This window comes from Motacilla alba, chromosome 4 (genome assembly GCF_015832195.1).
Source record: "Motacilla alba alba isolate MOTALB_02 chromosome 4, Motacilla_alba_V1.0_pri, whole genome shotgun sequence".
NCBI lineage: Eukaryota > Metazoa > Chordata > Aves > Passeriformes > Motacillidae > Motacilla > Motacilla alba.
This window is the reverse complement of record NC_052019.1, coordinates 61043845-61069022: the sequence shown is the minus strand read 5'-3', so window position 1 is coordinate 61069022 and position 25178 is coordinate 61043845. Positions and strand designations below refer to the sequence as shown.

The 25178-nt window shown below is 44.0% G+C and overlaps 1 protein-coding gene across 1 annotated transcript; it reads right to left on the bottom strand.

The window, feature by feature from the left end:
- Positions 1 to 486: 486 nt before the first annotated feature.
- SETD7 (SET domain containing 7, histone lysine methyltransferase) lies at positions 487 to 23588 on the bottom strand. Its single transcript, XM_038135814.1, has 8 exons — positions 23445 to 23588; positions 18957 to 19086; positions 14136 to 14337; positions 9922 to 10111; positions 8239 to 8320; positions 7490 to 7607; positions 7039 to 7196; positions 487 to 6541 (listed from the first exon to the last, which is right to left on the bottom strand). The coding sequence occupies exons 1-8, from the start codon at positions 23482 to 23484 to the stop codon at positions 6361 to 6363; spliced, it is 1101 nt and encodes a 366-aa protein (XP_037991742.1). The 5' UTR covers positions 23485 to 23588; the 3' UTR covers positions 487 to 6360.
- Positions 23589 to 25178: the final 1590 nt, after the last annotated feature.

The window sequence follows — 25178 nt, the reverse complement described above, 5'->3', positions numbered from 1 at the left end:
AGTTACCTCAGCCAATTGTGATCACAGAGGAGGGGAAGGCAGGGCAGGCTCCGATAGCGCTGCCCCCTTCCTCACCACTCACCCAGCAGGATGTGTACATGGAATTAGGAGACAGAGGAAGAGGTTACCTGGCTGGAAGGCACCCTACTGCACTTTCCCACTGCCTCAGAGGAAAATACACCACACTTTAAAACAACAGTTAATGACACTTTGGGTGGGATGTTCTTCCACACCACAATACAACTGAAGCCCATGTTATGTTCATTGAAAAAGAGGAGTAAGAAAAGCAGCAGAGGTGACAGAAAAAAACAACAAATGGTGTCAGGTGTTCATTCACAATTTACATAACGCGGCCTAGATGCGTGTAACTGTGTGAAATCCTGCTCCTGTGCATCAGCGAAAACTGTGGTCACACAGGACACAAGGGAGGGGGAGAGATCAGAGGATGCCTAAAACTGTGACACAAATAATAAGGAGAGACAATGGTTTTCTGTTGAATATTTTATTTTTGCATTGCCTTCATAGCGCAATTAAAGCAATCTTTAAAATTCACTTATTACAAATGTTTGTCAAGTCTGTTTTTCCCCAGAAACACTTCTCTTGCTTCCTTGCACATACGCCCAAACACACTATAAAAACCCCATTCATAACATGAAAGGAAGGGCAAACATCATTCATGTAAACATCTTTCTTAGAGTTATCCGTTTTTTAAAAGTCATGAATAAACTTACAGATGTTCAGTAAGGCTCATAGTTCGAGTACAAATGTCATAAAACACCTATCAAGTACTGTACACAAGTTGAATACTCCGGGGTTAACTGTTAACACATGTATAAGCTTACCCCAAAGATTATTCTTTAGCACTTAGTTCTTCAGAACAGAGACACCCAGTAATTATGGGCTGAAGAGTATTAAAATAGCAGAAGGCCCAGCAGAAACTGTTAAGTAATACACAATTTTAGTCTGGTTCTTAGCTCAGAGTTAAACTTGTTACAGCTGCAGTAGGAAAAGTTTTCTAGGAGGGAATCTACAGGAAGGAGGGAGGGGTCATTTGTATGGTATTATGAAGAGACAAGCTGAGAGGTACGTCTTGAAAACGTGACTAGCCTTGCTACTGCAATTATTTATGGCGGCTGCATGTAATGCTGCATAATACTTCCCCAAATAGCAGAAATGACCATTTATAATTTTAAGGATCATTTGTTGCATCGACCCTAAAAAAACCTCGAAATTATCTACTTACTGGTATTCAATTACACTTGCATCTTACAAAAAGACATCCCTTTAAATCTGGTTTAGATCTTACTGGAACTTTTTTTGTTTAAATATTCTTTCTACCATGAAAATATTTCATACAAACATCATTTTACATACAAATGTTAAAACTTGTGAAGCGAGTCTTACCACACTCATGATTTTATGGCTTGAACTTTTAATTGCTTGTAATTTTTGTACAGATATTTCTCCTAGGGGAAAAAAAGAGTTACAGTAAAATGGTAAAGAGAAAAAAGGGCAGGAAGTTCTACTGCCTGAAGACAGAGGAGGGTCCACTCAAGACAGAGTGACCTTAGTGTTCAAAACCTTTGATCTGGGACAAGTAAACATGCACTTAATCTTGCAACTCTTTTTTTCCTTAAAAAAAAAAATCCCTTATAAGACTGCTTAAAATTCTTTGACCAAAAATACAGTTCTCATGTTTCCATTACATGAAGCATAAGGAACAAGTTCACTGCAGGTGAAGCTCATTTCCACTCACAGATGAAGCTGCTCCCACACCCGCTTTCCTTGCTTGGATGCCCTTGGCACACAGCAGTGCAGTGGAAGCGAGGAACAGGCAGCACCCCAGCATGCAAGAAGATACTGAAGTACCATTGTTTCCAAAGCAATTTGGTTTTTTTAAGTGCTTGGAGGTGAAGCCCTCAGCACCCACAGCTCCAGCAATTCTGCTGGGCCACGGAGAACAAAGCAGCAGATACTTGGCTCTGTGTAAAGTTACCTCATCACAACAGCAGCATTTTCCTAAAGACCATCAAACTGAGTGAAAGGACACAAATCACACATTTTTTTCCAGCAGTCAGAAGCAACACTGCTGCACCCCTGGCACAACCCAAGTGGTGACCACTGGTTTGACTGGAGGACAAGGGCAGACAGCTGGGAAGGAAACAAGAAAGTGCCAATTTCCGTAATTTATGAGTTTCTCTTAGCAGATGGGACATGTTGGCTACTCCGCTCCTCCAGTGCCTGACAGAGGGTGAGAAATCCCTGACAGAGCTCTTGGTGCTTGTAGCATGTTGCTTCCAGCTTCTACCAACATGCTACAAGACCTCCAGGAAAAAACCCGCTGCCATCTGTGTGCAACACTTCCACATCTGGAAAGGCTGTGCCAAGGAGAAGTCTGCCTAGTCACTCCCAAAACATGCAGCCTCACCCCATGGCCTCCCAAAGCTCCCAAAATCTCCCCAGGAGCTTCACCTAATAAAAGCATGGGCCATCCTAGGAGATACTAGGAGGTATCATGGCAACTGTAGAAAAAGTCAAAAAACTCTCACAGCTGAAAAGCCATTTCCATGTATCTCCTTTGACTTTTTCAGCAGTCAAAATTTACAGGTATTTATGTAGGGTTAAGTTTTTTATAATTACTATTTTTTAAAAAGGGAATAAAAAGCCTTTTCAGGTTTGTTAAAAGAAAATCAGGATCCCCAAAAGTAAAATTATAGCACAAGACTCAACTTCAGATATCCCCTCCACGGCCTAAGCCCTTTTCCTTCCTTCTTATCCAGTGGAGTGATCCCAGCAGCAGGCAGCTCTCAGTTGCAACTTTTCTGGCTCTCATCTCCAAGAGTAGCCACTTCCAGAAAACAAAGCCTCTGTATTCTCGGTGACAAAAGCCTCTGCTGCCATCACAGGAAGATCCACTTCAGATTTTTTTTAAAGAGATCATCAGCAGCCTCTAATACAGCACGATACAGGCTTCTCATAAAGGAGCTCAAGTAACCCTCCCATCATGGAGAAGCCACGTGCAGCACTGCAGACCAAAGGCAGATTTTGGAAACTGATCTGTACCTGAAAAATGCAGTAATTCCAGCTTTTCTTATGCTATTCTTTAGTCCCAATGGGTATCCCGAGAGCCAGACACTCACTCAGGCTCAGCTGACAGACATCAGCTCTCCTCCCAGCTTCAGTACCAAGAGGAAAGGTCTTTGGCCAGACTCTAAGAAGTGGAGCTTTACTTATTGCATATTCACCAGTAGTCAGCTGCATCCTACAGACCCAAGAAGATTGCTGTGCAAGGTGATACTTCCTCTGCCCCAAATGAAAACCATGGCTGGGCGCGGGTCTTGTGTCTATGGATGTCATCACACTACCAATGAGGAGCTTTGTGAAGCTGGTCTTGCTCTCTAGTGAGCCCTGGAAATTGAGCTGCAACATACTGACCAAGTTAAGGCATTATTTGGAGTTGTGTAACTAACCTGTGTTTGAACCAGGGGATGCCAGCTCACACCTCTGAAGGACACACTGAGCTCTTTCACCACCCAGTGGCAAAAGCCATCTCCCCTCTAACAGACCAGGAAAAGAGAGAAAACAAAGAAGAGTTAAAAGGCTTGGTCCTGAATCAAGCCAAAGCAGCTCTGTAGTCACAACTTTTATAGAAGGTTGGTCGCTGAAGAAGGGAGCTATAGAAGGACCAACAGATTTTACAGAGCTGAGAAGGACAGCAGAGATAACAGAGACAACAGCCACAGCTGTGGCATGCTACCTATCAGGCTGCACACATGTACAAAAGAATCTGCTTGACTCTCACCAAATTTTTTGAGAAGACACAGGACACCTCAGTGCCTTTTCTTCCTAGAATTCCCTATTTTAGGATACAATCTTCAAGCCTGATGCACAAAGAGCACCTATATTCTATTTATCTCAAAATCAGGCAATATGAAGACTGACAAATCTATTAAAACATAAGCAACTCCACACAGGAGATTAGCAGAGGAATCCAAGACTGATCAGAAATGAAGGCAAAGGAGCTCTAGAGATCAGAACATTTTAAATACAATTCCCCAGTGAGCACAGAGAGGCCAGCAGTCCAAAGCAAGTTATCAAAATTGTGGAAGGAGTTACCATCCATTCCCAGCAGGGTTCAGTCACGTCTTCCCTCTGCTCTTTCCTGGACCTAAACTCAAGCCTCAGCTTTGCAAACTTCATGATCCTGGCACAATAATTCCCAAGATACACATAAGAGCTCCCTACCAGAGGCTTTCCTGCAAGCGGCTGATGACCTAAAGTAATGACCCATGGGCAGGCAGGGACAGATGAAGCCATGCATATTTCTTTTTGAGAATCATTTGGTGAAGCTGAGTAGTTGACTGACCTCTGCCAACTCTCCATCACCTCTGAGGTTAGTTGTGTCTCTGCACACTCAGGTGAGTCCCTGACCTGTCACCTCTGCCGAGGATGAGACACGGAGCGGTGACCCGAGTGTCCAGCACGAGGAGATGGGAGGCGTCACAGCTCATGTGCAGATCACTGCTGAAAGAGTGTCACAATACCCTGAGCCTGCCTGTCACTGCCCCCGCACATGCACAGAGCAACTTCTGTGCAAACTGAAATGATGAGGAGATGGAAAATGTTTGTGAGCAACCACAGGGACTAAACAGAGCCACGGCTGTTATGAGTAATTCCTAACTTTCCTCAGGTACCAAAGCAAGGATTCTCAGACTGCACAGAAGAGCAGGCTCATCCTTCTACCTGCAGGCACCCAACACACTCTCCCTGCCCAGCTCCCCAGACAGCCAGATGCCTCCAACAGTTCAAGCAAGCAACCAAAATATGTTGCAATAGAAAGGTAGGTCTGATTCCCAAATCATTTATGTTACATATATACAAACTTTTAAAAACTACAAACATTTAAAGAAAGTGTTGCAAATGCATTGGAGTTTTTCCTAAGCTGCTAAACCCAAAAGAGAACATCAGAGTCCCAGAAAGGCTCCAGTATCCAGACAAAGACAATGATTTTTCTCTTATACAGCATTAGGCAAGACTGGTACAGTATCTGAAAAACCATACAAGTTCCCTACCCCTGAAAAACCCCAGAGCATGGCCCTGCAGATGAATATTCACAAGCCCCCACTGCTGGCTGCAACAAAGCTATGGATTGACTGCTGTTTATAAATATGAGCATTGAGTGATGTTTTTACATTCATTGCTTGTCTTTCAAAAACAAACTTTTAATATCTTTTCTTTAAAAAAAAAATCTTATTTTGACACCTCATATTATATTAATTCACTGTGTCATAAACCAGAACTACTAAAAGATGTCTATAAGGCTATGTTGTTCCATCAAGTGAACATCAAATGAAAAGACACAGCTCTCCTTCATCGAGGACTACAGCCTGCCCCCAAATACATGCACCTCCTTTCAGAGAATCCATAGGAGATCCAAGCATCTTTTGCCTTGAGAACTGGCCACTTGAACAGGTGAAAATACACAAACCAACTCATGAACGTGGATGCAAGTCATGTGCTTGCCTTCCAGAACAGGTACTTCTGGAAGTCTTTCAACAGCAAGTCTGTTTTCTCCTTTTCACAAAATCTTCATGCAAAGAACAGCTTCATTTGCATGTCATAATAATAAATTAAATAAAATAAGCCAGCCGTACAGGCTAGATAAATATTAGGTTTAGACATGTTGCTATACTATTTTGAGAGCCACAGAGACCAACACACAGCACTCTCACATACACACACAAGCCTTTCCACTAGTTAGAAAGGATTTTCTCCTACAAAAGAGGATTTGTAGAAAGAACAACGTTCAGACAAGAGGAAAGGGGAGTTAAAACCCAGCCTCCTATATGCTAATAAATAAACTGCTCTATTGCAAGATTCAGATCAAAGGTTTAAAAAGGCAAAATTATGCTACTATTAGAGAATATCAAAATATTACTGTTATCATCACAAGTGGCATATATGCAAAATGCAGTTGCACAATAATGCCTAGGCAGATAGAGAGCAACACTAAGTCTGCCGACTAAAAGTGAACAACACACCCATTTTAGTTTTGTTCTAGTCTTTTGGCATCTTTGCATATGGTGCAAAAGCAGAAGCTACCAAAGAATACCACATCTTGTATAGAATATTAAATAATTTCTTCAGATAAGACTGGTGCAATGCTAGCTAATTTTTAAATCTGCTATGAGTAACACAGTCAAACCTAGTTAGTATCCAAGGAACTTATCTCTTAACACAGAATGCAAGGTTATGATGCAACAGCATGAACAATCCCTGGTTGTCCAGTTTTCAGTATAAAGGTAGTGCATAGATCCAAGTTTCTGTTTCAGTTTGCTGAACGGAGAAGGTGCTCCTGTGTCACTTTTGCTGGGCAGCCTGGAAAGCTTTCAGTTCCAGCTGGTACCACTCTGGTGCTTCAGGCCCATTCTGCCCCACCGGGTTGTGGTCGTACCCATAAGCCACTGTCAACTCCTCATCCTTCTCCACAGCCCTGATGGTACGGATACACTTGATGGGCCCAAAACGAGGATGAACAAACCTAGGGAAAAAACATCCTTACTAGGTTCAGCTGTCAATTCCTATACTCTGCCAGCCCCTTTTACAGTTCCAGAACTCGCTCACTTCAGAGCAATCCTGCATAATCTGATAATGAATTAGCAGACTTGAGCCAGCCTCATAAATATTTAAGAATATGAGCAAAAATATTGATTTATCAAAGCATTGGTAGTTCATCCTAGCCAAGCTAGGATTTAGAGAGCTGTGATGATGCATTTTACAATCAAGAAGCAGCTCAAAGTTCAAGACAAAATGAACAAGCTGCAAACTTCAAGATCCTCCATGGTAAGTCCCAACAGACATCAAGCACCCATAATGCTAGCCCATTTCCAACTCAGCTGAGGTGAGCAGAAACTCCTTCAGTGCCTCAAGTCTTTACTCCCAGCCCACCACTGGTCCTCATCCAGCTGCCCAGGGACCACCTGTGAGCCCAGAGAGCCAGGCTGCAGCTCCTACCCTAAAACACAGGGCTGTACTTACGGCTCATAGGTGCAGTTAGGAGTGAAGGAATGGTTAGCCTTATGCCCCAGTGAGGCACAGTACTTGGCAGCGTGGTTGTAGGGCTCTGGCACGTCTATGACTGTTTCATCATCCAGGGATATTGTATTTCCATTGAGGGCCCAGTCTCTGCTGTCTACCTAGTTTGCAAGGCAAAAATCCAATGTCTGTGTGTAGGAGGGGTCAACTTTGTCAGCAGTTTGAAAGCCAACATTCAAAATATATGCAAATAAAGCTTTTCATAGGTGTACGTCATTAAAAAGAACAACCCACACTTTTTAAATCTATACATAGGTGAGCATGCATTTTCTTTCAGTTAAACTCCATCCTGTTAAATCTAGGGTGGGAAGGTAGTGGGTGTTAGATCCTACTATGAAAAGAAAATTTCAGGAGGAGCAACGAAAATTCAGACTGACTTTTTTCTTTTCTTTACCTCCTGGTGTGTAATTCGCACTCCATTATAGAAGGACATCACTGTACTGGCTTCTGCTGCTATTTTTGAAAACAATCCTTCTCCAGCACTGGAAATGAGAGAGACATCCACATACACCCTACAAGAGGAACAGGGCATGGAATCAGTGACTGGCTGCAGTTTTAACTTTCAAGAAGTACAACACTGCTGGGATAAAGCCCAATACTTCAGTATAACAATAAAGCTAGTAACAATAGCAACAACTAAACCAAATTATCATTATTATTATTATTAACCTCTTTATGGAACTCCTTTCCTTCCTCTCTTCCATATGTTCTCTCTATCTTGTCAAAACTTGTATTTGGTGAGAAGTTTAGGCTGACTTAGAAAACTTATTTTTTTTTTAAAGTGCCAATCTGTTATTACTCCACAATGATGGCTTCAATTCAGGAACACCCTAAATAACATATCAGAACCCCAGAAGTCCCCACCAAGCTGGGGTTGTTGGTATGTACATGCACTGAGAAGCAGGAGTTCTCAAGGTGATGCACCCTATCTTCAAATACTCAATGCAAATTAAAGCAAGTGTTTTACTAATCACTTATTTAGATATTTCAGAGTATCAGAAAGCACCTACAGTTGAGGTACACACAGGATTTCCATTTTACAAACCGTTACACATCCTTTAAGTTTTAGATGAGAAAAGCTTCGCAAAATTAGGCCCTAAATAGCTAACAGTAAAGAAATATGGGGAGAAGAAAAAAATTTACCTCTCTGATTCATAAGGATCAGGAAGAAGGGCATTTGTAGAAATGCAGGATGAAGTTGATTTGTCAAAACTGTACATTGGGCCTAAAAAAATCAGACATCGGTGAAGGAAATCAACTAATTGGCAGCACTGAGACTATCCAATCCTTAACTTAATCAAGACATTCAACAATTAAATTTTAAAGGCTGCAAAAAACGTTACACTTCCAAAAAAAAAGGTATTAAACAGAATTGCACCTGTAAAAAGCCTTAACTGAGATACTGCTTTCTTGATTATTTTTTCCCCTCAACATTCTAGAGTAATACAAAAAGATGATACATATCTTCTTCGAATTACCAACTTGTAGAGCAGGACTGGATACTCTTTCGAAACTGACCCTCCTACTGTCTCTAAATATAATTTAAAAGTAAAACAAAACTTAAAAGGATATATTCAACAGCTCATTTAAAAAAATCCCCAAAAAACCCACAAAAACCTGATTACTTCAATTATGAAATATTTTCTAGTCCAGATCCTGAAGAGACTTCAGCCAGAAGATAACATTTGGTAATCAGAAAGCACCCTTGCTACAGTCCTCTATTTTTTGCCATTAATAAGCAACTTAGTGGTACAGCTCTAATTATACTTCGTTTTCCCCAATGCCAGAGGACTGTCTTGGACACAGATTAAGAAGAAGATGGAAATAAGATGGGGAAAAAACCCCACAAAACAGAATACTACAAAGTCTGATATAAGGCCTTTGCCCCTGGCGTCCAGGATCTGTTCTGGCTGAAGGCAGCTTCCTCCTGAGTGTAACTTCATCCATCTACAAAGCACAACCGTATCCTCCTACAAAGTAAGTTTTAAGTTAAATTCTGAATTGCTAGCGTAACTGAGCAAAAATAAATGCACATGCATTTGCCTGTCAATAGCTTTTCACTGAGCTTTATGTTCCTACTTCATATCAAGTGAGATAATTTTTGCTGGCAGAGCAATAAATGCATTAGCAGTCCCTGCTTGTTACTGCAGCTTAACCCACACTCCTCCAAAACATCACAAACACCTCAGAATAACAAACCCACCCCAGAACTACAGGTTCAAGCCACTAGGTGGAGAAGGCCCCAACCTACCCCTGCGCACTTCACAGCCACTTTCTGTCAGCAGGACCAGACACACAGGAGGGTGCTGGTGAATCAGACCATTACACAACGACGGAATCTGGTTCACTAATTCCAGTCTCAGCCCAGCAATGCAGGTGCCAGAACATTCACACTGCAAACACTGACGTGCACAAACCCAGCTGACAGCTATAACCCAATCAGGGCCTCGCTCCCCTCCTGCACTTATTTCACTGCAAGAAATACTGCAGCACCATTACCAGGGTGAATGGAGCAGGTTTTCCATTCTTCCATCTTTCCATCAGAGAATAGCAGAATGTGTGACAAGCAGGACTGTGCCCATGAGCACAGGAGTGAGAGAAGGGCTATGAAACGCACTTGGGCAGGACCACACAGGGGGCACTTCCCAACTGTTTCCAGGACAAAGACCATCTTCCTCTCTGCCCAATCTGTGACTTGGAGAAAGGGCCCCTCACTAACAGCCTGTGTCATCACAGCCAGTCTCCAGGGAGGAACATTACAGGAACCAAGCTGTTTGCTGCAAAGGGCTGGTAGCAGGAAGACAATTTTGTGTTAGCTGAACTTACTGCCTGGAACTACTTCAAATTGAGGTTTCCCATCCTCAACAGCTGTCAGAGTTGCCAGTTTTGCTTCTATCATTTCTCCGTCTATGAACCTTCCAGAATATGCAGTCTTTCCATCAGGATACACATAGGCTATTTTCTCTCCAGTCATCTCCCCATCTTCGTTCACTTCTCCCACAAGGCTGCCTCCATCCTGAGAGCACAGGCAAGAAAGAAAAGGCAAAGCATTTAATTATACTTTACTATTCTTGATGCCTAAGATTTTTAGCTTTTTATATTTTTCATGCATTTGTAGCTTTGTAGATTGCAGATGTCTGACTGTAGCTTCTATTACTTTTCCTATCATGTTCCCCTACATTTAGGAACAATATGCTAACCTTCTAAACACATTCCTAAAATATTCTTTAGTCTTACTCCAAGAAGAGTACCAATTACGATGACGTTCTGTTTTCCAACAAGAATCTGGACCTGACATAACAAAACAGGGGCAAAAGAAGCCTGGGGACTGCTTCCAGTGGGGCAGAACCCAAGCAATTATTACCTCATCAACTAACCTTTTAACTGGACAATACATGATAGTTACACTAATCAACAAACCTTAGAAAATGGTGAATTTACTGTACCATGTGCGGTTTTTGCCATATTGAGTACCTGACAGCTTTCATGTAAAAGTCTGCCTTTATATTCACTCTAATGCTGTAGGGAATTCTATTTTCTAGGAAACATTCAGTAAATGAAAAGGGTTTTCCCCAACTTTTAAAAAATGTATCAGTAAGTTCAGATCTGAAATTCTGAAAATCAGAGAGAAACAAACACACGAAGAAGCTTGATGAAGTCATTCCAGTTAGGATAAAACTGATTTTCTATGTTGTTTGGAATAGGCAAAATCCAAGGTCTTTCCTTCCATGTGACACAAACATTCAATTTTACTTGGTGAAAGTTTCGTGTGTGCAGTGTGCAAAACAAGGACCAAAGCCATACAGATATCCAAATTTGATCACTATACTATCCAGATACTGAGCTGGAGAAAGAAAAGATTTAACGCTACCTTGCTGATACACGGTACCTCTAAAGACTTGACCCTACTGAGGAAAAATTATTCCCAGAATGTCCTCCAGCATCAGGTGGTAATCAGTGAGAACAACTGTTTGTGGAAAGCATCAACAGCTACACTTTTCCTCTCCGAAGTTTATGCATTTTAGCCCTGGGCTTTGCCATCTGTGATTTGCCTGCAGCTCAGGTTAGATCTATTTCCAGAACTGCAGAAATGAGATGCATACATTAGCACAGGTCTAACCACTTGCTGGGGTTAGGATTTTTCCTTGTTTCTTTCTCTCATGCAATTTTGTTCCATCTCTTGCTACAAAACAATAACTACCCATACTTAAGAGAACAAAAGATGTGGCTGGGAGGAAGAGGAGGGGGAAGGGTGTAGCTGGTTACTCTCTTTACCTGGGAAGGGAGTTTTCTTCAGAAGGACAAAAATACTGAGATTTTGTCAGGGTGAGGGGTTGGGCTCAGCTCCTCCCTTTTGCTCCCTCCCCCTCTCTCTCTCTCGCCCCCGCCCCACATCTGCAGGAAGACAGGCTGCGATTGCCGGGGGGACAATTCGCCACCACTTCCAGGCGAGGCGTCTCCTGCTGTCTCCCACAGCAGCTCTGCTCCTGGGAGTGGCTGTTGCACTGGAAACTTCTTAGCAACCTGCCTCACTAGAAAGGCCCATCACCACCTACTCAGGTGCCTCAGGGGAAACCCTGGAACCCCCAGCCCCTCTGAGGGAATACCCCCTGCCTGCTGTGACTCCCTGCCCCCCATGCTCCTGCTACTGAGCTTCGGATACATTTCATTCCCTGCTCAGGGATCTGCTCATCCCAGCCGGCGCCACCACAGTGTGGAGAGGCGGCCGAGCTCGCGCCACAGCGCCCCCTGCAGGCGCGGGGCAATCATCGCACCCGCCCTGCCCGGCCGGGAGCCCCCAGCGCCCCTGCTGGCCGTGACCGGAACTGCACCGAAGGGGAAAGCGCCCGACGGCCGAGAGAAGGCTGCGGGTGGGTTTCTGCTTCTGCCCTGCTGGGCTGCTGCTGCGCCTGTTTGCTTGCCTTGTTATACATACTTGTAAATAACTGCTATTCCTTTACCCATATCTTTGCCTGAAAGCCCCTTAATTTCAAAGTTATAATAATTCAGAGGGAAGGGGGTCACACGTTTTCCATTCCAAGGGACATTCCCACCTTCCTTGGCAGACACCTGTCTTTCAAACCTAGACACCACTTCAGGTATTTATTTCAAAAAAGACAAGGAAGCATCTCCAAATAACACCGTGGAGCAAGACCAGCAGATGTGTTGTGGAAACAAACTGATTTATATCAAGACCACTGTGCACAGGCTCTATTTCAAAGAGACACAATTTTGTTCAACTCCAAGGATGAAAGAGTTTCAAGCATGCTGTAATAGGGAAGAGTGAACCTTAAGTCTAGGAAAAAAACCTGTGCACAAAGCATCCTGCACAGAGTCACGAGAAAATAACTGGTTCCATGGCAAAGGATATTTTTGGAACACCTTGCATCCTTTAGTCTGGCAAGACAATAATGATAATCAACCTCTAATTATCAACATTTCTAAAAGGTACAGCAACATTTTGTCATCTGGAAGATGAAGCAGGAGATACATGAAGTGAAAGGTCAGCTGTGTGTATTTTATACACTAGGACTGAACAACTTTTGGCAGCACACACCAAGCATTTGCTGATCCTAATACATGGTTAATGGCAAGAGTAAAAACCAGTAAATGAAATGAACAGTGTTGGTAAGCATTTAGAAATTAAACTGCAACTAAAGCTTATGCCATATGTAGCACAGAATTAGACTGGGTTTTGACCAGCAGCTTAATTACATGCAGACGTTACCTCCTTCTTGGCATGAGGTAAGACTGAAAGAGTGAACTCTACTGTGTAAGGCTGAATAGGAATTCTATTTTTTAAAAATTTGCATCAAAAACTCCCTAAAAGCTATACAACAGTCACTGCCTTAACTAGCATGGTTGTAAAAGAACACCAAAATTAAAAAAAGATAAAATACTGTCTTGTTTAACTAGCAAATCACTTGTCCACAACTCCACTCAGAGGCACAGCTCTCACACTAGTTACATCTGATATATTAGGCAAAGCCAGTCTTCACAACATATCCTGTGGAGGCCCATGAGTCTACTGGGGAGAGAACAAGAGTGATCCCCTGAAGAATGCACCTTAGGCTCTGGGCATTCCTCACAACTCAGGGTGAAAAAAGAAGCTTCCCCCATGGTGCTCTACAGCACTATGAAATTTGTTCCAGTTCTGTCCTCCTCCATTGGCCCATTGGCCTTCCCTACCCCTTTTACCCTTATGTTCATGTTCTAGTGAGGTCTTCCCATTGGTTTATGTCCCCACTTACCCACCCTGGCATTCCCTATGGGTCCCTTTTCCTGTGTACCACCCAGGAGTCCTCTGACCACTGGATCCCTGATGCTCTCCTCCGCCCCCTCTTTTCCTGTATTTATACCCTAGACCCTCTTTTGTCTTTGGCCCCTGCACCCCTTCAGCATTGCCTGAAATAAAGCACGTTGGAACTCCATGTCTGGACCCTCCCATGTCTTCACAGCTGAGCTGCTTCGTGTCTGTGTGTGCTGGTGCTCTCCTGGCTCCTACCCCTTGGCGCAAGACGCTCTTGGGGAAGGTTGCATCCACCACCACCACCATGGACCACAACAATATCCTGCAGAAACGGAGATGAAGTCTCTCCCCTTACTCTAATAAGAGCAGCGGGTTGCAATAACTAGCATGGCTTCCATGCTCCTCACCTGCAGACAGCACTACAAAGTGGCAAAATCATTAGTCCAGCCTTCCCAAAGAGATAATGCATAAATTATAACAAATCCTATTTCTACATTACATACAAATTCTATGTAAATGCACTCACTTCCAAGGGGCTGGGTTTCCTGGAAGATGAAAATGGTGGAGGGCATCTTGCAGCCTCACTGAATCTCATCTACTGGGCAAACATTCAACACCAATATCCTTTAACTTTGTGTAAGATTATCCAAAATCAGAATGCCTAGATCTTTTACCCAGATCTGTGTGTGCTGATTTTTGGATAGCTGGGTCATGGTGGGTATTTCTTTCAGCTGGGGAGAAAAGAAAGGTACGTAATTCTACAATAAGAAGAGCAGGTGGTCAAGTTTACCGGGTAATAAATCCAACAGATTCCATGTCGGATGTTGTCTTTATACTGCCCTTTGAATATCAGCCGCCCATCACTGTCGTACTCCTGGGCTGGGCCATTCAGCTCGCCATCCACGTAGGTGCCATGAAGGACCACTCCATCCTCGTAGGTGTAGATTCCCTGGCCTTGCAGGGCATCATCAACGTAGTACCCCTCCAGGGTGCTAATGAAGAGAGAAAGAAAACAGCAGTGGAAAACTGTTCACCTCTCAGGGGTGAACCCAAAGCCTCAACACACTGGAATGCCAAGGTGAAAACCAGAAACTTGTTTCTATGGAGCTCCCAAGGCAGAAAACAACTTAGAGCACCCTTTCATCAGGGTGTGCTGCATGGACACTGAATCACTCATCTCAGTCACATGCTCACATGCTTGGCATTTTCTGTAGGCTGGAACAGTCAGCAAATGGATGTTCCTGGTCAAAGAAGGAATTCTTGCTCAAGCAGGCCACTCTCATATTAGGATTTTCTACCTGCTACATGTGGACCTTCACTGACATGTGCCTGGAGAAATGAAATTGAGCTGCTGTACACGTGAACTATGACAGGGAATGAACTGTCACAGGTTCAGCATCAGCTCCCCAGCAATACACTTAGCAGCCATTCGTACAAGCCCTGCTAAAAGCAGCCATTTTTCATGTATTTCTCTTAAATGGAACACAGCCTGCCAAACAGAACTTGTGCTGCACTTGGATTTAAACAAAGAAACATTTCATTTTGTTTTGTCTTGCAAACCCTTTGCTATCACCATAAAAGAGAATCTATTCAGATATTTCTTTCTCATGTTAGGATTAGCATAAGGGAACACAACCTGTTTAGCTTTTACTTCAACACAATTAGCTAACAGCCAGCTGTCAGCATACACATATTTTCACTGCATAATTCTTTTTCAAATGCAGACGTCTAAGGTATAATCTGACACAGTGTCTGTGAGCACATGACTCTACCTGTTTTACCACATAGATTTGCAAGAGTTGTGAAAGGAAAATTTTTTCAGAATTCACACTCTCACTTCTAAAGCTTCATGCTCTGTTTTTATGTAACTTTGGCAAACTGGATGAGGTTTCCATGGGAAAATATATTACAGTAAACGCCTCAGTGCACACTAGATGCAAAACAAGAAGGGGCAGGAAAATAATTTAGCTTTTCAGTCAAATGGATTTCTTGATCCAGGTTGCTACAGAGCTGCACAGATAGCTATGGCACTCCAGCACAAGGAACAACGAGGGAACCAGCAGAAATGAGTGCCCTTACTTAACTATAAATGATGCCACTTTCCCCTCTAATTTATCACAGATCACTAGATTTTAATTTCACTGTAGTGAAAACACACATAGTGTGCACATGTAGGATTACTCTTTACAAGCAGCAGCCACCCCCAGTTTATGTATTCAAAAATCCTGTCTCGTTACCTTTAATTGCACTAGTTGAAGTTAAAACATTGCTAAATTACAACAGCGCTTCAGCCCTGGAAAGAATATATTTTCTTTTACTGTAACTCAAACTTTTATGTTTTCTCTCTTTGTATTAAGCTCTGAACAGTGATCAAAAGACCCATCTCATCTAAGGAAATCAAAAGGATGTAACCTTAAGAAATAAGTCTATGTCCTTCAAGCTCATCTAAAAAGTCAGGTTTGGAAGCTTCTACGCTGTTCAGAGTTTCTGAGCTATTTCCACCCTGCTCCTCACTTCACTTCAAGTTCCCAAAGTATGGTGTCTGCAGCCAGACACAATAATTGCAACTAAGACTTGACCGGCACAAAGATGAATAAATAGCTTCTGGGTCTTCCATAAGCAAAACCTCTTTAATACAAACTCTGAAGCAGCCTGTATTTCTCTGGTTTGCTTCTCAGATGATCATACTTCTGACAACATAAATTCTACCACAGTCAAGATTTATCAGATGTACCAGCTTACCATTATCCACTATGCCTTGAAGGGATGGAAGATACTTCTTATCTAACAATTAAACCAATTATATGGATTGGGGGTGGGGGGTAAATACTTACTCCAATATCCTTCCAGGGATTAGGCTAATATCTACAGAGACAAATCCATTTATCTCTCCTCCCTCTATATGGAAACATAGAAAACTTTTCCCCTAAAAATAATAGTTTTCTACTGTGTTCTGGGAGATGTCAGTTTACATGACTTTCCAATTAGGGAGGAAGGGCAGCTGCAGCTCTGTGCCAAGCACAGCTCTCATGCTTGCCTTTATAGTGCAAAGAGTTCTGCAAAATACACTCCAGAACCACTGGCACCAAAGAAAGTTCAAGTCCACCATCCAAAACAGGGAGAATGCCAGAGGGCAAACTTCTCTCTCTTAAAGAATATGCTGTGATTTGTTGCATTTTCTTAAATGGGAAGGAAAAAACCAACTGATATTTCATTCCAGATTTCCATTCCCTCAAACAATCAACAGGAAGGGACCAGTTATTCCAGTAAAGGGAAAAGTTTCCTTTACCAAACAAGGCAGCCAGGCAGCCAGTCCTATTCCCCAATACTCAAAAAATGAGAATGCTGACACTGCAGCCAGTCCTGTATTTGACAGGACTCAGCTACTCCCCAACAACAGAGGAACAGCAGTACAGCTGTCAGCCTTTACTCAGTAGCCTGCCAGGGAAACACACCCACGAGTGCTGAACCAGCTAGCTTACTGCACAGGATTCTGCAAAGGGAGAGCTGTTATGAGACATTTTTGATATTTATTGCTGATCTTCATGAGCACTCAGCCTTGCCCATGGCACACTTAATGGAAACAGAATGTCCTGTTTTATGCCAGGTCATTCTTATGAAATGTCGTGATTCCTGAACCATCCACTTCAGAAAGCAACTTAGTCTTGATAGCTGGGCATAGTTCGACAAATGACATCTTCAATAATTAGCTACTGCTCAGTTAAGGCTGCTTCACCTATCTTAAAAAATATAACAGTTAATTAAAATACCGCATTTTCCAAAACCACATTGCAGACTATTTTTGCATATTTTCCTTCTACTAGTTCCGAAAGTTATCAGTGGCCAGCTATTCCAGTTTTTTAAGAGTTATGAAAACTGAGAGAGAAAACAAAAAGAAAGAGAAAAAGAAAAAAGTTGGCAACATTCAAGCAGTACAGAAAAGGCTCAGCAGCAACCTGACTTTTCCCACTAAAAGCTGCCTGTACCCTGCATTACATGGAGGAGCAGCCTTATAAACAAAATAGTGGGTCAGTTCCTCTGACTATACAATCAGCAACTACTCTGCTGAGATCATCCACCAGCACAGAAACATTATGTACGTGTGTCCATAGAGATGCTGTCTAACAACTTACACCAAAACTATTTTAGAGAACTCAGCTGCTGGGCAGTACTGATTTTCAGTTACTCAGAGAAGATTTAATAAGACCATTACCAGCAACAGTGAGGATTTTTCTTCATCCAAGCTTGGAGGCCTAATCCCTTTATACATAAGTGAATAAATACATTATCTTTCTCATGAAAAAAAATCCACAATCCCCAGCATGAAGCTAGTGCAAAGGCAAGAACAGACAAGGAGCTGACTCACTGAGACAGCACAATACCTCTGCTCCGGCTCAGATTTTTGCTGAGCAGGAAGAGAGTAGACCCAGCATCACTGTCAGTTTAACAGCCACTATTCAGAGTATCACCAGCAGCTGCAAAACCATGAAGAATCGTGTCATTTTATACATTTGCTGCTCCCTCAGAGGAAGTTCTGAGCAACTGCAGACAGCAATGCTGCAGTGATGGTGGGGGGAAGACTTACAAGGTGTTCATAATGAGGATCAGAGAAGAAAACACATGCATAAGCATGGACTAGCCTGATTTCACTGTCACAATTCCCAGTGAAAAGAAGGTAAATGATAGAGGGTTCTCTTACTTTCAGAAAATCAGGCCACAAGCAACTTACAGAGGATTAACTACAGTTGCTGTATTTAACTCAGTCCTTTAACTGATAAACAATTTGACAAAGCGGAAGGCAAGCCTCTCTGCCAAGGTCCTATATCTGTGTGTGAGGGCTGGCACAGGGAGCTCCTGGTCCAGTTGCACTTTCTGTGCAGCTCTATAAGGCAAAGAAGTCCACCTGAAGTAATGACCTTTGATGTCCAAGTCATTGTCAGCATGGCGTGGCAGCAGCTCTCTGGCCACAGAGAGCAGCATGCACAGACTTCCCCAGGCATTTTCCTAGGGAACGTTGTGAGAACATCAGAGAAAAGAATGAGAAACAATTCTTATCTTGACTTGCTGTACCTGTAGTTGTGCACATGTGGAATGTGTTAGAGATTTGTCTACCAAAGGGTGACTTCTCAATTGGATACTGGATGGTGTTTGAATTGATTGACCAATTAGGTCAAAGCTGTATCGGACTGTCTGTCAGGGTTACGAGCTTCTTAATAAGGATAGTATAAGATGATATAATAAAGTGATTGATCAGCCTTCTGCAATCATGGAGTCATTGCTAATTATTACCTGGTGGGGGCCTGCAGCAACAGCATGGTTTTCAATAGTCCTGACCACCTCCCATTCCTTATGATTTCTAATCAGCTCATAACTTTACAGTGCTAAAAGAGCACACACCACTGCATTCTCCCTCCAGGAAACAACTACAGGCACCTCATTACACACAAAGCCACCACAGGAATGGCTACAGCATCAGCAAACTTTTCAGCTACAGCTTTTAATGAGAAATCTTATCCAGAAACTCAGCAGTATACAATCAATGTAGATTAGTTTTGCATCGCTACAAGCAGAAGGAAGAATACAGAAGAAAAATCAAAGAGTCAGAGTGTACCTTCCATCAAAAAAGAAGAATTTGCCACGGCCATTCTTTTCTCCGTGCACAAAATTTCCTTCAAATCTGTCTGTTGATGAATAGGTTACTGTACAGAATCCATGCGGCAGCCCATCATCATCTAGATGCCCTGAAATAAAATCCAAACAAAGAGCAACAGAACACATTAATTATTATGCAAGATTTTATATCTGCTCTCATTATGTAGCTACTTGAAATGCAGTAGCTCCCTAGTACAAAACAGTAATTCAGATCATTGCTGTTAGGAACAGTGATCAGACATTCTCTACAACTGAAGTTTGTACTTGTGTAACACATAGCTTCAAATAAAAATAAAATATAAGGATAAAAGAAAAGAGATGAGAAACAGGATACAGAAGAGAATAATAAGCAAAACTGGTTTCTGAGAGAAACAAGGTTTATAGTAGTCTACCTCGTATGAATATACATCTTCAAAAGTATAAAAATTCTTTAATTAAAACATGTATTCATTGGTGAGAACAGGATAAGAAAATGTTCGATTTTTTTTCTTTTGATAAACACATGCCTTATGATAATGTAGGTGTGCCACTATACAGCTGCATTCACAGGAATTTAAAGAAATACAAAGTATGTAATATCCATAATCCTGCACCCTTGCAATATGTCAGTCAATATGGTATTTAATATTTTAAACTCCGCTCTCCTTTCCAATGTGTTCACTTCATATCCTTTTCCTACCCCCAGCCACATCAGTTTTCCCTATTACAGCTGTTACACAGAGGGAAAGCAGAGACAACACACTTGGATCCTCACCTGCATGGTTTGTGTTTTATTGAATATAAATGGCCAACTCTACTAAGTTAAAGTATAATAAGGCTCCTATTGTATGTCTAACTGCCTCTTCAAAGCCAAAGCAAAACAACAGAGAAGTGCTTCAAACGATGGTTATTGCCTGGTTTAGCTGTGCGAGCTCTGGCTGCAGAACTCAGCAGGGCTGAGCACAGGGACACACCTGAATGGGCGCTACAGATCCCACAGTGACATTTTAGCAGGTATAAATTATAAACTTTGCATGAAAACTATAAATATAGACTAGCTGTAATTTATTTTATGTTCTTCCACGCTTCTAACTAAAACGTTATCTCCAATTCTCCCAGTCTGGTGATGCATACATAGTCTATTAGAGATGAGAGACAGTATATGCATCGACTTCTGCAGGCTTTGGGTCAAGCTCTTCCCTGAGCAAGTTTGCCCTAACCTGAAAAGGTTCATCACACATATGAAAAAGCACAAACAAACATCAGTATGAGGGGGACTTATTTACTGCTAGTAAATAAGGCTAATGCAGGCAAAAAGAGGTGCTTCAGTGCTACCAGACCTCGAGTCCGGTGCCCAGTGAGGGAACAAGCTGGGCAGACTTAACTGAGTATGGAAATGCACCTAGAGAAGTGTAGAGGAGAAAGTAACAGCGAGGAATCTGAACTCATCCAAGAGCCAGGATTGCCTCCCTCACCCTTCCCCTGCATGCTCCATTAAGTTTCTCTCGCACCTGCACATGACTGTGCCCTCACTTCAAGTCCCTAGTCCAAACTAGATTGAAAACAGTTACTAGTTTAAGAATCCAGTAAATCAAATCAGGCACTGCTTATCAGTTCACAGGGAGAGAAATAATAGAGTAAAAAGAGAGAGCAAAAGGTGGAAGGGGAAAAGCCTTTATCTCTAAAGGCTTTTAATTAACTTTGAAGAGGAACTCTTTAAACAGAAATTGCTTTTTCCGAAGAGAAGAAAGGCTTTTTCCCCCTCCCATTCTGTCAGGACACTCCTTTTTGTAGAAAGGACAAATTTTCGCTAAATTTAACCAATTATTATTAATGGTGAAACATTAATAACCAATACATTAATGACCAATTTAACTAAAAGGTCAGTAACATTTCTGATGGGGACACCTCTTTTAGATGTAAAACTATGTCAACATGTATAGTTTTAATTAAAAGCCTTTTAAATTAAGTTTTATCAATATAGAAGGGTACACTGGTATAAGTTAACAAACCCTAAACAATACAATACCAATTTCCCCGTCACTACAGGGGCAAAACTTTTATAAAACACTTGGATTAAAAAAAATACACTGATAGTACTGGTATATGATACCATTTAAAAAAATACCCAAAACAACAACAAAAACAAACCCTTGCAACTTTGTCCTCTATGACTATTCAGCTTTGTCAAGATTTTGCTGGAATGCAAAGCCCAACACAAAAGCTGCCATGCCTGTACAGAGAACACATGTCAGGCCTTTTGCACAGTAGGATACAGAATACCTCGGAGATTTAAAATGGTCAGCTTTGATCCAGTGCCCTCTATACAGGGTCTTAATCTCAGCCACAATACAAAGAATCCAATTATTCTAATGTGCTAGAAGTTTCCCCCTTATTAAAAAAAAAAAACCAAAACAAAAACATGCCCCCACCACTGCAACAAAACAAGAAATACAGTCTCTCTTAGTCAACGACATGGAGGAAAAAAATGCAATTTCAAGTTTCATAACATAAATACAACTTTTTTTCTGCATGGCTGAGGCCTTTGGCTCTAATTCTGTTTCAAATTAAGTCAACGGAAAAAATCCTCTTTATTTCATGGGAAGCAGTGTGTTCCACTTTCCTTTGTCACCACTCTCCTCCATTTGCAAAAAATAAACCAAAAACATCTAAATATATTTTTAAATTACTGTAAAACTTCACTTGTGTTGCTTCATTAAGGGTCTCCCAAGACTTCCTCTTAAGCTCAGATAACGAACTTTTCAAGAAAAGGAATTATCCTAATAGGGGCTAGTTCACAATGGAGTCACTTACTGAAACCACTGATGTATACAAATCAAAGATAAAAGCCCTTTACTGTCAGTATCACTATTACTTAACAGATGACATATAATGTGCATCATCACTAAAAGATTCTGGCCACAAAGATGCCAGATGGATGTTTGGGGGATCACAACAATAAATCAAACTCCCCTCTACAAAAGTAGAAGCGCTGATTTCTGTATTTCTAACTTCCTTTGGGTAAGTGCAAAGTCCTCTTCACTACCAAAGAGCATCCTGCTTCTGTCTCACTCAGAAAAACACACACATTCATATACACTGCTGAAAAAAAAATGCTTTAAAAATGTGTTTCCTTAGCCCACAGAGATGCCAAACAAATCCAGGATACAGCAGAACACTTTATCCATGACATAAGGATGAAAACTGTGACTCCTTGCCCCAGACAATTGCAACCCACAGATCTGAGAAGCTGGGAGGAAAAGCAGAGGAAAAGCACACATCTGTAAGGACCCACCTCCCCCATAGCAGAGCCTCGCTTCCCTCAGACCCATGTTCTACACAACAAAGCTTCTCTAGCTCGGACACCACACACCTAGACAGTAAATCCAGCTCCGAGCAGCAGCTGCTCAGCTCACATCTGCTGTCGGACTGAGCTGCCGGGCAAGACAGACGCCTTCCCTGGAGCAACTCGCTTTGAGGCCTAATCCTTCTGCCACAGGAGGCACACGGCGAACACCGGCATTACCTGCACCTTAGGCAGCTCCTTGCTCCCCGTCCCAACAGCTGAACACCCTGGACTGCTATTCCCGGCAGGACCACGGTCCTCCCTCTGCGAGGAATCCTTGGGGAGCCGGTGCTTTCCCACAGAGGGAGATGCTGTGCTTTGTTTCCCTGCTCCCAGACGCCTGACGGGATGACAGCATGCTGGGGAGCCGCATCCCTGCCTGTTAAGGTTTCCATCAGTAATTCACTTCCAGAGGACACGAGCCTCTGGGTTTAGGACTCCTTAAGGGTTAGTTATCCACATGTGAGAGGTGAACTGCCCACAGAGGGTGGATATTAGCTATAAAGTGGCCCACCCCGCTCCCATACGGATGGCTCCAGCCCTGCTGCCCACAGATATGGCAACAGTGTCTTCTTGGAGTCGCTCTTTCTTTTCCCTTCTCCATTTGCACATATGTGACTGCAGCCCTGGCTCCCTGGGCTCTCCCCAAGGACGAGCATCCCCATGTCCCTCAGCCGCCGGGGGAAGGAGCGGGCACCGGCCGCGCCACCCAGGGAGTGCGGGCGGCAGGCCACCGCCCGCACGGGGGCACAGCAGCGGCAGAAAACCACGGCCGTGACTTATTTTTGACAATAAGAGCCGAGCAGCCGCCATCCCCGCGTCCGGGGTGCGGAGCCTCCCGCTGTGGCCGGAGCGCTCGGCGGCGGGAGGCACCCAAAGCGCCCGCCCGGCAACGGCGCCAGCGCGGCCCCGGCTCCCCCCGGCCGAGCTCCGCCACGTGCGCGGCCCCGGCCCGCCCGTTGCATAAGCCCACTGATGTCATGCGCTGCGCCCGACCCCGGCCGCCCAGCTCCGGCCGCCGCCGCTGCCGCCGCCTCCGCCGCCCCCGCCCCGCGCCCCCATAGCTCCCGCAGCAGCGCCCGGCGCCGGCGGGCCCAGCTCTCCGAGCCGTGGGACACGCACCTTCCACGATCTCCTCCAACGTCTCCTCGTCGCTGTCCATGGCGGCGGCGAGCGCAGGCAAGGCGCAGCCGCGGTACCGGGGGCGGGCGCGCCCGCGCCCCACGCCCCGCCTCCGGCATCCTCCCGGCCAAGGGGCCTCGCCCCGCCCTGAGGGCGTGCCCGAGCGCGGCCCGGGGGCCGAGGAGGAGCTGCTGGGCCCGCCCCGCGGGATAATGGCGCGGGGAGCTCGGCGTCGGGTCGTGGCTGGTGCCGTGTGGCCCCCCGCGTACGGCACCGAGGGCACGAGATCGCCAGCCCGCTCAGCGCTGGTCCTCCAGCGCATTCCGTGCTGTCCATCCGTCGGCTCGCTGACCCCGACTGGCGTTGCTGCAGTTCACCTCACAAAGCCGAAGGGTCCCCAGCAGCTCCAGAACATCCTTTCTCCATTCCCACACCAGGGATTGCTGACCTGCTGCTCTTAACACCGAGTCACAGAGTATGCGGAGTTGGAAGGGATCCATCAGGATGATTGAGTCCAACTCCTGGCCCTGCACAGCAACATCACAAAGAATCCCACCCTGTGCCTGAGAGCACTGTACAAACACTTCTTGAACTCTGTAAGGCTTGGTGCTGTGACACTTCCCAGGGGAGACAGTTCAACCTGCTAAACCTCTCTCTGGGTGAAGAACCTATTCCTGACATCCAAGCTAAACCTCTCCTGTCACAGCTTCAGGCTGTTTCCTCAAGTCCTGCCACTGATCAGGAGAGTGAAGAGATCAGTGCCTGCCCTGCTGCTTCCCCTCATGAGGATGTGGAAGACCACACTGAGGTCTCTCCTCAGTGTCCTCCAGGCTGAACAGACCAAGTGACCTCAGCCACTCCTCATGCAACTTCCCCTCAAGGCCCTTCACCGATGCGGTGGTCTTCAGGGCAGCCAGGTCTTGGTGAAGAGAAGGAGAAATCTTGACTCCATGTTTCAGAAGGCTGGTTTATTATATTATGATATATATTACATTAAAAAAGACCACACTAAAACTATACTAAAAGAACAGAGAGAAAAGATGCATCAGAAGGCGAGACAGGAATAGAAAGGAATGAATAACAAAGTTCTGTGACTCCCAGAGAGTCTGAGAGCTGCTGCCTCCTTGATTGGTCAGCAAATAGAAACATCCCACATTGACCAATCGAGGAAGCACCTGCTGCATTCCACAGTAGCAGATAACAAATTGTTCACATTTGTTCCTGAGGCCCTCTCAACTTCTCGGGAGCAGAAAATCCTAGCAAAGGGATTTTCACAAAATATCATAACTACACTTCACCATCCTTGGTGGCCCTCCTTTGGACACTCTCTGATGGCTTCATGTCTTTTTTATATTGTGGCACCCCAAACTGCCCCCAGCACTGGAGGTGAGGCCGCCCCAGTGCAGAGCAGAGCAGGACAATCCCCTCCCTTGCCCAGCTGGCCATGCTGTGCCTGATGCCCCCCAGGACACAGTTGCCCTCCTGGCTGCCAGGGCACTGCTGACTCACATTCAACTTTCCATCGACCAGGACCCCCATAGCCCTTTGCACAGCACTGCTCTCCAGTTTCTCATTCTCCTGTCTGTCCGTACATCCAGGGTTACCCTATCCCAGATGCAGAATCTGGCCCTTCACCTACTGAACTGTCTACAACTGATGATTGCCCATCTCCCTAATTTGTTGAGGTGTCTGCAGGGCTTCTCTGACCTCAAGGGAGTTGACAACTCCTCCCAG